This window comes from Rhinoraja longicauda, chromosome 9, assembly GCF_053455715.1.
Source record: "Rhinoraja longicauda isolate Sanriku21f chromosome 9, sRhiLon1.1, whole genome shotgun sequence".
Lineage (NCBI taxonomy): Eukaryota > Metazoa > Chordata > Chondrichthyes > Rajiformes > Arhynchobatidae > Rhinoraja > Rhinoraja longicauda.
This window is the reverse complement of record NC_135961.1, coordinates 2164136-2177459: the sequence shown is the minus strand read 5'-3', so window position 1 is coordinate 2177459 and position 13324 is coordinate 2164136. Positions and strand designations below refer to the sequence as shown.

Here is a 13324-nt window from a genome sequence, read left to right as displayed (position 1 = left end):
AAGATACTCAAAGACGCTTTAATAATAATAATAATAATAATAATAATATTCATTTATTGTCATTGCAACGAGTACAACGAAATTAAAAAATAGCCAATCCTGACGGTGCGTACAAACATATATGCAATAAATGAATATAAAAACAAACAAAGAAACAAAAGATTTGTCCTGACGGATTTTAAAAGTTATTCACATTTTAAAGTTTAAATCTATCTCCTAGGGAGGGGGATGGAGGGAGAGGGGAGGGAGGGGGGAGGGAGGGATGGAGGAAAAGGGGGGTTGAATGGAATGGAGTAGGGGGGAGGGGAAGGGGAGGATGGGGAGGGGAGGATGGGGAGGGGAGGGGAGGATGGGGAGGGGTGGTGGAGGGAGGGGAGGGGTGGTGGAGGGAGGGGAGGGGTGGTGGAGGGGAGGGGAGGGGGAGGGGAGAGGAGGGGGAGAAAGGGAGGGGGGAAGGAAGGGGGGGGAGGGCGGGAGGAGTGGGTGCTGCACCAATGCAGGAGAGGTTTGGGCCCAATGGGTCCACTTGGTCGAGTGGAAAATAGAACGTAACCGTGGCTGTTGGAAGCCAGTATCACTGCTATACAATATCTCTCTTGCATATAATTTACTGGAAGGTCTGCAGCTCCTTCAATGATTAACTTCCCTACATTTTGAGGTCAGGATTAGAGCTGTTTGCTGATGATTGATTTATTCAAAGGTAGACGCAAAATGCTGGAGTAACTCAGTGGGTCAGGCAGCATCTTGGGAGAAAAGGAATGGGTGATGTTTCGGGTCGAGACCCTTCATCAGACTGCGGACTCGACCCGAAACGTCACCCATTCCTTCTCTCCTGAGATGCTACATGACCTGCTGAGTTACCCCAGCATTTTGGGTCTACTTTCGATTCTGATTTAGCATCTGCAGTTTTTTCCCTACTCCTATTGATTTATTCAGTTCTACTCAGTTAATAAAGCATTCTGTACACATGAACAACAAAACCTGGTGAATATTCAAGCTTGAACTGATAATTATGAAGTGCCTTTCATGCCAAACAAACATAAGGCAAGTTGGTTTACTAGGTTAATTCCCGGAATGGCGGGACTGTTGTATGTTGAAAGACTGGAGCGACTCGGCTTGTATACACTGGAATTTAGAAGGATGAGAGGAGATCTTATCGAAACGTATAAGATTATTAAGGGGTTGGACACGTTAGAGGCAGGAAACATGTTCCCAATGTTGGGGGAGTCCAGAACAAGGGGCCACAGTTTAAGAATAAGGGGTAGGCCATTTAGAACTGAGATGAGGAAAAACTTTTTCAGTCAGAGAGTTATAAATCTGTGGAATTCTCTGCCTCAGAAGGCAGTGGAGGCCAATTCTCTGAATGCATTCAAGAGAGAGCTAGATAGAGCTCTTAAGGATAGCGGAGTCAGGGGGTATGGGGAGAAGGCAGGAACGGGGTACTGATTGAGAATGATCAGCCTTGATCACATTGAATGGCGGTGCTGGCTTGAAGGGCCGAATGGCCTCCTCCTGCACCTATTGTCTAACCCCCCTTATCCTCCCTCCCCACTCCCTCCCCCCCCTCTCTCCCTCCGTCCCGAGGAGATAGATTTAAACTTTAAAATGTGAATACCTTTAAAAATATAACCGATTTCAATTAAACTTCTTCCATTAGCACCAAAGGAACGACGGTGAGTAAGGTGGGCCTAAAATTGTCACGCTATCGTGTACCGTTTTGGCTGTAGTTCAGGAACAAACAAACAAACGAACAAGAGTTTTAGTATATAGATGGCACAAATTAATTAAAGATACGCAGAAATGTAACAGAGATAATGAAATAGGTCATTGCTGGCTGTGGGCCAGGTGAAACGCAATCAACCGTTTGTACACTTACTGAATAAATTTGCATCTTGCTCTATCGACTAAAAAAAACTATAAATCACCACGAAAAAGTGATTCCCAGTCCTTCCTTGGCTGACAGTTTTATAGCGTGAAAGCACACAGGTTAATAGCATGTGGTTTAAAGAACTCAGTATTTGTCCAATAGCTTTCAATTAAGATGTTAACAGTAGACACAAGGAACTACAGATGCTGGTTTACAAAAAACAACACACACAAAATACTGGAGTAACTCTGGAGAACATGGAAAGGCGACGTTTTGGGTCAGGATCCTCCTTCAGGATAAGTTACTCCAGCACTTTGTGTCTTTTGAAGACATTCACAGTGTCGATTAATCTTTCTTCCTCTAATTTTATTACCATCAGAAAATTCAGGTGAATATTGCAGCCCATGAGACCAGCTTAGAAGAGTTGAAGACCAGCAATGTGGGAAGCCTTCCATTAGTAGATACCAGGCCCTATTCTCGAGGTGGCACGCAGTTGGATTTACTTCAGGTATGAGAGGACTTAAAAGGACATCGTGCTCATGTCATTTAACAAATTATGCAGATTAATCTGGAGAGCTAAATTCCTTAGCATTGAATAAATGTGGAATGATAAGCCAAGGTTAATCATTACTGTGAAATGACTGGGTCGTTGAAAGAATGTTTCTGGTCCATGAATTCTCCTAAGTGAAGGAGATCTGTTGTCTGGACCAAGTGTGATCATTGTGTTGCTCATACTGCTGTAATGTTATGTACATGGAATAGCCCACTGAAATGTCATAGCACGTACAGTGCCCTCCATAATGTTTGGGACAAAGACCCATCATTTATTTATTTGCCTCTGTACCCCACAATTTGAGGTTTGTAATAGAAAAAGATCACACATGGTTAAAGTGCACGTTGTCAGATTTTAATGAAGGCCATTTTTATTCTTTTTGGTTTCACCATGTAGAAATTACAGCAGTGTTTATACATAGTCCCCCCATAGATGACCAATAACTGCTGCCTTTGCCCGTGACACCCATGTCCATTGACTGAAAATGAACAAAGATTGATGGATTTTGCATTTTGGGTCTTTGGAAACAAGGACTGTGCTGTTGTGGAGAAGTGTGTGAATTGCTCCCTTCTCTACTGATAGAAGAATAGGACAACCGCTGAATATTAAAGTTGGGCAAGTAGAAGATAAAGTAACTTAATTGAAGGTATTTATTCACAAAATGCTGGAGTAACTCAGCAGGTCAGGCAGCATCTCAGGAGAGAAGGATTGGGCGACGTTTCGGGTCGAGACCCTTCTTCAGTCTCGACCCGAAACGTCACCCATTCCTTCTCTCCTGAGATGCTGCCTGACCTGCTGAGTTACCCCAGCATTTTGTGAATAAATACCTTCGATTTGTACCAGCATCTGCAGTTATTTTCTTACAATTAAGTTAATTGAGTCGTAGTCATGAAAGCCGGCCCTTCGGCCCAACTCCTCAATGCCAAACAATGCCAACAACTCCTCAATGCTCCATCTAAGCTAGTCCCATTTGCCAGTGTTTTGCCCATATCCTAAATCGTTCCTATCCATGTACCTATACAAATGTCTTTTTTAAATAGTATCTGCCTCAACTGCCTCCTCGGGCAGCTAATTGCATGTACCCACCACATTGAGTGAAGAAGTTGCCCCTCAGGTTCATATTAATTCTGGCCTCTCTCACCTTAAACCTATGTCCTCTGGTTCTTGATTCCCCTACCCTGGCTAAAATACTCTGTTCATTCACCATATCCATTCCCCTCTGATGTTATACACCTCTATAAAATCATCTCTCATCCTCTGCTCTCCAAGAAATAAAGTCCTAGAGTGCCCAACCTCTCCCTATAGCTCCGCGCCTCAAGTCATGGCAACGTCCTTGTGAATCTTCTCTGCGATCTTTCTAATTTAATGACCCCCCCTTCCTATAGAAAGGTGACCAAAACTGAACACAGTACTCCAAGTGCAGCCTCACTAATTTTTTGTACAACTGTAACATAAAGGCCTTAGCCTCTATATTCAGTACCCTGACTGATGAAGGGCAATGTACCTAAAGACTTTCTAATTTTTAAATCTTTGGTTGGTTTTTGGTGTTACGTTCAATATAATACGCAATGCTTTTAGAGCCATAGGTTCATATTGCACAGTAGCAGCCCAGCATGCCCACGCCGACCAAAGTGCCCCATCTGCACTAGTCCCATCTGCCTGGATTTAACCCATATCGCTCCGAACCTTTCCTGTCCATGTTCCTGTCCAAATGTCTTTTAAATGTTGTTAAAATACCTGCCTCAACTACCTCATCTGGCAGTATGTTGCATGTACCCTGTGTGAAAAAGTTGCCCTTTAGGTTCCTATTAAATTTTTCCCCTCTCACCTTAAACCTATGGCTTCTGGTTCTAGATTCCCATATTCTGAGTAAAAGATTCTGCATTCACTCTGTCTTGTGCCCTGCAAATCTTATACACCTCTATAAGATCACCCCTTATCCTCCTGCGCTTCTAGGAACATAGTTCTAACCTGCCCAGCCTTTCCCTGTAGCTCAGGCCTTCAAGTCCTGGCAACATCCTCGTAAACCTTCTCTGCATTCTTTCCAGCTTGACAACATCCTTCTGACCAAACCTGAACACAATACTCCGAATGTGGCCTCACCAATGTCCTGTACAACTGTAACATAAGATCCCAACTTCTATACTCAATATCTAATGTTTCTAAAGCCTTCTTAACCACTCTATCTACCTGCGATGTCACTGTCAAGGTACTATGTATCTGCACTCCTAGGTCCCAACGACACTCCCCCACCCCCCCCCACCCCCAGGCCCTGCCATTCCCTGCATTGACGTCAGGACTTTTTGATAACCATCTTTACTATCTACGATACCACTCACATTATTGTCATCTGCAAACTTACTAATCATGTCTAGCACATTCTCGTCGAAAACATTGGTATAAACAGCAAAGGGCCTAGCACCGATTATTGGGGCACACCACTAGTCACAGGCCTCCATTCCGAAAAATAGTCTTCTGCCTTTCCCCTCTGGTTCCTTCCATAACCCTAGTCAGCTGTCTCTCCCTCGATTCCATTCCTTCTAGAGCAGCCTAACATGTAGAACCTTGTTGAAGTCCATGTAGATAACATCTGTTTTTTTGCCATGCTCAACGTTTTTGGTTACTTCTTCAAAAAAATCTCGATCAGATTCGTAAGACAGGCTCTGTCACATACAAAGCCATACTGACTAGCCCAGTTATTTGGCAATAATAATTGGAAAATGCATTACCTTACAACGCTTTATGAAGGTTGAAGTTTGCTGAAGGTTTTTCGTCTTTTATTTAACCTTCTGGACTGAATGACCAGTCTGACTACCGGGCGGTCACGGTGGCGCAGCGGTAGAGTTGCCGCCTTACAGCGGGTTCCATCCCCACTACGGGTGCTGTCTTTACGGAGTTTGTACATTCTCCCCGTGACCTGCGTGGGTTTTCTCCGAGATCTTCGGTGTCCTCCCACACTCCAAAGATGTGCAGGTTTGTAGGTTAATTGGCTTGGTAAATGTAAAACATTGTCCCTAGTGGGTGTAGGATAGTGTTAATGTGCGGGGATCGCTGGTCGGCGCGGACCCGGTGGGCTGAAGGGCCTATTTCCGCGCTGTATCTCTAAACTAAACCAAGGCTGTGCTCTCTATCCTACTGTAGAGGAGATTATACTGTACTTGGATTTAAATTGTGCATCAGGATCCCACTTGCATAATTGTTGTGGTTCTGTTCCAAGATTAAATAGTTAAATAAAACTGTAAACTGCAGAGCCACTCAGTAGGCCAGTGCCACATCTCCGGAGGAAGAAACAGAATCAGCATTTCAGGTTGAAGATCCACCATCAGTTCTCCAGTACCTCCTGTTTTAAATTTTGCATTTCTTGCATATGCAGATATTTGCTTTGAGTTCAAAATGTTTCAAGTTTGTTTCTTCTGTGATGCTGCTTTATGTAAAGTTGATGTTTTCAGCCTGGAACATCGCCATCTATTTTTTACTTGTGTGTATCTCTATCTTCCCATGTCTGTTTCTACAGGCTTTGCTGCATTGAGGATTGTAGACGGTACTTCTGGGTTTTCACGTTATTGTTGTTTGTCCTTGTCCTTGTCATTGTTTGCATGTGCTTTCCAGTGCCGTATTCTGAAGCTACATTTTTGTGAACTTTAGTTGCTAAAGCACCATGTTATATTAATTTGCATCCATCTCAAGTTGCCGCTATTTGTGCTCTTTTCCTGTATTGCCGTAAATAGATGCATGTAAACTAACAATGTATAAGACGTAGGAAGAAAACTGCAGATGCTGGTTAAAATCGAAGGTAGACACAAAATGCTGGAGTAACTCAGCAGGTCAGGCAGCATCACGAGGAGAGAAGGAATGGGTGATGTTTCGGATCGAGACCCTTCTTCAGACTGATGTCAGGGGAGGGTCATTTCGGGTCGAGACCCTTCTTCATCAGTCTGAAGAAGGATCTCGACCCGAAACGTCATCCATTCCTTCTCTCCCGAGATGCTGCCTGACCCGCTGAGTTTCTGCAGCATTTTGTGTCTCCCTTTGATTTAAACCAGCATCTGCTGGGTTTTTTTTCCTTCTCCAGGATGTTACTGGGTCTAGAGGGCTTGGCTTACAGGGGGAAGCTGGAAATCTGGAGCAGGGGAGGATATGGGGTGACTCTTCAGAGAGATTTATAAATTCCTGAGAGGCATACATAAGGTGCAGTCACAGCCAGGGTACAGGAGTCCAGAACTGGAGGGCATAGTTTTAGTTAAGAAGGGAAAGATTCATGAGAACTGAGGGGCGTCTTTTCCACAAGAGGCTGGTGGGTATGTGGAACAAGCTGCTGGAAGAGGTGGTAGAGATGGGTATAATTGTGATCTTTAAAAGGCATTTCAACAGGCTCTAGGGCAGGAAGGATTTGGAGGCACATGGGCCAAACGGGATGAGCTCGGTTATAAGTCCTGGTTAGCAGGGACATGTTGGGCCGAAGGGCACGTTCCAATTACTTAAAGATAAGAAGACAATCAGCTGTTATGCCACACAATGCTGCAGTAACTCAGCGGGTCAGGCAGCATCTCGGGAGAGAAGGAATGGGTGACGTTTCGGGTCGAGTCTGAAGAAGGGTCTCGACCCGAAACTTCGCCCATTCCTTCTCTCCCGAGATGCTGCCTGACCCGCTGAGTTACTCCGGTATTTTGCGTCTACAAATGTATAAGACGTTACTGAATTTAAGTCTTAACATGTTGGTTGCTTTGTGCTATTGACAGAGGAAACTTCGGGAAGTGTCAACAAAATTCCAGCTTTTCCAGAAGCCAGCAAATTTTGAGCAGCGAATGCTGGACTGCAAACGTGTTCTGAACAGTGTTAAAGCTGGTTTGCATGTGCTGGATTTGCAGACGGTGGAGCCTGAGGGAATAGAATCACAGTTGGACAATTGTATGGTAAGTGACCTGGATTATTTTTTAGATTTAGAGATACAGCGCGGAAACAGGCCCTTCGGCCCACCGAGTCCGTGCCGCCCAGCGATCCCCGCACATTAACACTATCCTACACACACTAGGGACAATTTTTACATTTACTCAGTCAATTAACCTACAAACCTGCACGTCTTTGGAGTGTGGGAGGAAACCGAAGATCTCGGAGAAAACCCACGCAGGTCACGGGGAGAACGTACAAACTCCGTACGGACGGCGCCCGTAGTCAGGTTAGAACCCGGGTCTCCGGCGCTGCATTCGCTGTAAGGCAGCAACTCTACCGCTGCACCACCGTGCCGACTATCATGGAGCCAGATCAGATGATTTAGCCCGCCCAATCTTCAATTGTGAGCAATAGCAGGAAAATATCATCGGCCCCTGAATCGTGATGCAGCAATATATATACCCTTTCCATTAGTATGTGATCACTTGGCAGAGATTATTAAACAAAACCAGTGCTTGGGAATTTTGCTCGGAAGGAGAGCAAGAGCAATTTGTATTTGCATATTTATAAAAAAACATTTAACATGGTGGCACAGCGGTAGAGTTGCTGCCTTACAGCGAATGCAGCACCGGAGACCCGGGTTCCATCCCCACTACGGGTGCTGTCTGTACGGAGTTTGTACTTTCTCCCCGTGACCTGCGTGGGATTTCTCCGAGATCTTCAGTCTCCTCCCACACTCCAAAGACGTGCAGGTGTGTAGGTTAATTGGCTGGGTAAATGTAAACATTGTCCCAAGTGGGTGTAGGATAGTGTTAGTGTGCGGGGATCGCTGGTCGCCGCGGACCCGGTGGGCCGAAAGGGCCTGTTTTCGCGCTGTATCTCTAAACTAAACTAAATGATCTTTGCAGGAATAAAATAAGGTGCAGTTTTTCCCTATTCAAAACAATCCTAAAACATATGGAGTTTAGTTTGGAGATACAGTGTGGAAACAGGCCCACCGAGTCTGTACCGACCAGCGATCCCCGCACATTTACACTATCCCACACACACTAGGAAAACTTACACTTGTACCAAGGCAATTTACCTACAGGCTTGTACGTCTTTGGACTGTGAGAGGAAACCGAAGATATCGGAGAACACTCGCGGGGAGAACGTACAAACTCCGTGCAGACAGCACCCGTAGTCGGGATCGAACCCAGGTCTCCGGTGCTGCAAGCGCTGTAAGGCAGCAACTCTATCGCTGCGCCTCTTTGCTTCTCTTGTGCGGGGATCGCTAGTCGGCGTGGACCCGGTGGGCCAAAAGGGCCTGTGTCTCGAAAGGGCTCTGTATCTCGAAACTAAATAAACAAAACTAAAATAATCTCCCTCTTGAACCTAAACTGCTCTTGCGTATTAGTAATTTCGACACTGATAGAGTCATAGAATCATAGAGTTGTGCAGCGTGGGAACAGGTCCTTCAGCCCAACTTGCCCACATCGGCCAACATTTCCCATCTACACTAGTCCCATCTGCCTGCGTTTGGCCCAGATCCCTCTAAACTGATCCTATTCATGTTCCTGTCCAAATGTTTGGTAAACGGTATGATAGAACATGCCTCAACTACCTGCTCCAGCAGCTCGTTATGTCCATCCATCAACTTTTGTGTGAAAATGTTACCCCTCAACTTCCTACTAAATCTTTCCCCCCTCGCCTTAAACCTATGTCCTCTAGGATGTAGATCTCGCTATGCTCCATGTCCATCTCCTTGGTAAATACAATGCAAAGTACTTGTTTAGTACCTCGCCTAAATCCTCTAATTCCAAGACAAATTCATTATTTTATCTTTGAACCTCCTCCTGGTTACCCTCTTGTTTTTAATGTAGGCTTTAAAATCCTCGGCATTTTCTTTAATCCGACTTACTGAAGACATTTCATTGTACCTTTTGGCCTTTTTAATTTAGTTTAGTTTAGAGATACAGCACGGAATCAGGCCCATAGGCCCACCGAGTCCATGTCAACCAGCGATCCCCGCAGATTAACATTATCCTACACACACTCTATTTCCTCAGGCTTAGGAAGTTCGGCATGTCCCCTATAACTCTCACCAACTTCTACAGATGCACCATAGAAAGCAATTTATCAGAATACATCACAACTTGGTTTGGGAACAGCTCCATCCAAGACCGCAAGAAATTGCAGCGAATTGTGAACGCAGCCCAGAACCATCACACAAACCAACTTCCCTTCCATTGACTCTACTTATTCCTCACGCTGCCTCGGCAAGGCCAACAGCATAATCAAGGACGAGTCGCACCCTGGCCACTCCCTCTTCTCCCCTCTCCCATCAGGCAAAAGGTACAGAAGTGTGAAAACACACACCTCCACATTCAGGGACAGTCTCCTCCCAGCTGTTATCAGGCAACAGAACCATCCTACCACAACCAGAGAGCAGTGCTAAACTACTATCTAGCTCTTTGGTGACCCTCGGACTATCCTTGATCGGACTTTGCTGGCTTTCCCTTGCACTAAACGTTATTCCCTTGTCATGTATCTGTACACTAAATGGCTGGATTGCAATCATGTATTGTCTTTCTGCTGACTGGTTAGCACGCAACAGAAGCTATGCATTGTACCTCCGTACACGTGACAATAAACTAAACAGAGAGGTATTTATTCACAAAATGCTGGAGTAACTCAGCAGGTCAGGCAGCATCTCGGGAGAGAAGGAATGGGTGACGTTTCGGGTCGAGACCCTTTTTCAGTCTGAAGAAGGGTCTCGACCCGAAACGTCACCCATTCCTTCTCTCCCGAGATGCTGCCTGACCTGCTGAGTTACTCCAGCATTTTGTGAATAAATACCTTCGATTTCTACCAGCATCTGCAGTTATTTTCTTATACTTCTTAAACTGAACAGAGAGGTTGCTAACATGTGGAGTGTGATTTATATAAATGGCTAATCTTGGGAAAATGTATTTTATCACCAAATTAAAACTCAGGATTGTTAGCAATTTGATTCTAATTGGAGTTTCTCCTACTTCCACCATTCCCCATAACGAGAATTAAAGGACGGCGTTGCGAACATAACTAACCTAGGGATATTCGACATGTCATGCATTGTAGTGCTGATGGTAAATTCCATTGCAATGTCGATAACTAAAGACTTTCTCCGCTCTAGAAATTGTACAAAACTCTGAGCGAGGTGAAACTTGAGGTGGAGACGGTGATAAAGACTGGAAGGCAAATCGTTCAGAAACAGCAGTCGGACAATCCCAAACAGATGGATGAGCAGCTGACTGTCCTGAAGCTCATGTACAATGACCTGGGTGCTCAGGTTAGTCATAATTGTAATGACTGATTACAATGCTCCAAGGTAGTATAAGGAAATAACTGCAGATGCTGGTACAAATCAAAGGTATTTATTCACAAAATGCTGGAGTAACTCAGCAGGTCAGGCAGCATCTCAGGAGAGAAGGAATGGGTGACGTTTCGGGTCGAGACCCTTCTTCAGACTGATGTCAGGAGGGCGGGACAAAGGAAGGATATAGGTGGAGACAGGAAGATAAAGGGAGATCTGGGAAGGGGGAGGGGAAGAGAGGGACAGAGGAACTATCTAAAGTTGGAGAAGTCAATGTTCATACCGCTGGGCTGCAAGCTGCCCAAGCGAAATATGAGGTGCTGTTCCTCCAATTTCCGGTGGGCCAAGGTTGTTAGTTGCTGTTTTAATTATGTTCAATTTGACTGGTGCAAATCATTGCTGTCAAGCTGTCCAAATTTAACTCTTTAATCACTGGGATGGGAACTTTGCAATATAATATTTACCAGAATGCTGACTGGATTAGGGGATGGGATGTCAGCTGCAAACAGAAGACTGGATAAACTCGGAATGTTTTTCTCCAAAAACATTGGAGGCAGAGGGGAGATCTAATAGAAATAGAAATAAATACAATTATGATTGGAACAGATAAGGTAGACAGGCGGATGTGATAGTGTAGGAAAAACCTGCAGATGCTGGTTTAAATCAAAGGTAGACACAAAATGCTGTTGTAACTCAGCGGGTCAGGCAGCATCTCAGGGGAGAAGGAATGGGTGGCGTTTTGGGTCGAGACCCTTCTTCAGACTGATGTCAGGGGAGGGGGCGGGACAAAGATAGAATGTAGTCGGAGACAGGAAGACTAGTGGGAGAACTGGGAAGGGGGAGGGGATAGAGAGGGAAAGCAGGGACTATCTGAAGTTAGAGAAGTCAATGTTCATACCGCTGGGGTGTAAACTACCCAAGCGAAATATGAGGTGCTGTTCCTCCTATTTGCGCTGGGCCTCGCTCTGACAATGGAGGAGGCCCAGGACAGAAAGGTCAGATTGGGAATGGGAGGGGGAGTTGAAACGCTGAGCCACCGGGAGATCAGGTAGGTTAAGACGGACTGAGCGGAGGTGTTCAGCGAAACGATCGCCGAGCCTGCGCTTGGTCTTGCAGGTGTGGTAGTGCCGTTTAATAGGCTTTAATTATTATGTTGGCAATGGAGGGTTATGAATCGTGTAGACCGATGAGATTAATGTCCAATGAGTATTATGTTCCAACATGGTTTTTATTTTCATCATTAATCTACTTTGGCAAATTATGTGTTATCCCGGCGGGAAGGGAATTCCTGACTTCGCAGACGACCACACTTACTGTGAGTGCAGTACCTGTTGACATACAGAATCACGGCAGGCGGGACTAGCCACAGGTAGGTGGGACTGGTGGAGATGGGACATCGTGGTCGGCACGGGCAAGTTGGGGCAAAGGGCCTGTTTCCATGCTGTATGACCCTTGAGTCTTTACAAGTGACCTAGAATCATTAGGGAGACCAGAAAATATGGTTGGTGAGGTGACCAGCAACTGGAATTTGAAGCACGGGATTATGACTCTCCTTTCTAGCACTCTATTGGCTAATGTACAGATGCTCCTCGACTTTCGATGCTTCGACTTACGATATTTTGACTTTATGATGATGCAAAAGCGATACACAGTCAGTGGAAACCATACTTTGAATTTCTCGGACTGGCAGACGTCCGCTGCTCAGACTGGCAGTGTCTTATGCGGTACGATACTCTCTTATGGGCGTCACGGTGGCGCAGCGGCAGAGTTGCTGCCTTACAGCACTTGCAGTGCCGGAGATCCGGGTTCCATCCCGACTATACTGTACGGAGTTTGTACGTGACCTACGTGGGTTTTCTCCGAGATCTTCGGTTTCCTCCCACACTCCAAAGACGTGCAGGTTTGTAGGTTAATTGGCTTGGTGTATGTGTAAATTGTCCCTAGTGTGTCAATAGTCAATTTATTTGTCACATACACATAAATGTGCAGTGAAATGAAAAATTACCCGCAGTTCAACAATAAGACCAATAAGAATAAGCAATAAAAATATGCAATAACACACACAATCATAAACCAACACCAAACAAAAGGAACATCCATCACAGTGAGTCTCCTCCAGTCACCTCCTTACTGTGATGGAAGGCCAGAATGTGTAGGATAGTGTTAGTGTGCGGGGATCGCTGGTCAGTGTGGACTTGGTGGGCCGAAGGGCCTGTTTCCGCGCTGTATCTCTAAACTAAACTAAACTCTGGTGATGCTGGGCAACGGCAGCGAGCCGCAGCTCCCAGCCAGCCACGGTTGGGAGCTGCCATGGCCATGATGTTCGGTAGGTTGGGTGTATTAAATGCATTTTCGACTTGAGATTGTTTCGATTTACGCTGGGTTTATCGGAACGTAACCCCGTCGTAAGTTGAGGAGCACCTGCAGAATCTCTGGAAAGTAAGGTTGAGGATTTAAGGGCAAGGCTGCATTGGCAAAGAGACCCGAGGGAATGGTGTGTGCTCTGTTTCACCGACACATGCTCTCCAAACTCTGTCCTCCAGCCATGAGGTTTTTGCCAGGCGTGATGTGGACTGGACGGTGACATTGAGGCAAGGGAGAGGCAGCGGGCCCTGCCTCACAGTAAACCCATCGGGGTGCTGAGATGTAGCGGTCCTGCCCAACATTCGCCCTCCACACA

The 13324-nt window shown here is 45.6% G+C and overlaps 1 protein-coding gene across 7 annotated transcripts in view; it reads left to right on the top strand.

The window, feature by feature from the left end:
• LOC144596441 (utrophin-like) overlaps window positions 1-13324 on the top strand; it is a 401591-nt gene that overhangs the window by 177528 nt on the left and 210739 nt on the right. For 6 of the 7 annotated variants that reach the window (XM_078404693.1, XM_078404692.1, XM_078404691.1 and 3 more), the window contains 3 exons: window positions 2247-2375; window positions 7160-7333; window positions 10465-10620. In XM_078404693.1, the coding sequence (XP_078260819.1) occupies window positions 2247-2375; window positions 7160-7333; window positions 10465-10620 (459 nt within the window). Of the gene's footprint in view, window positions 1-2246; window positions 2376-5934; window positions 5962-7159; window positions 7334-10464; window positions 10621-13324 lie in introns of those variants that run through there. The other variant, XM_078404696.1, reaches the window with a different exon arrangement.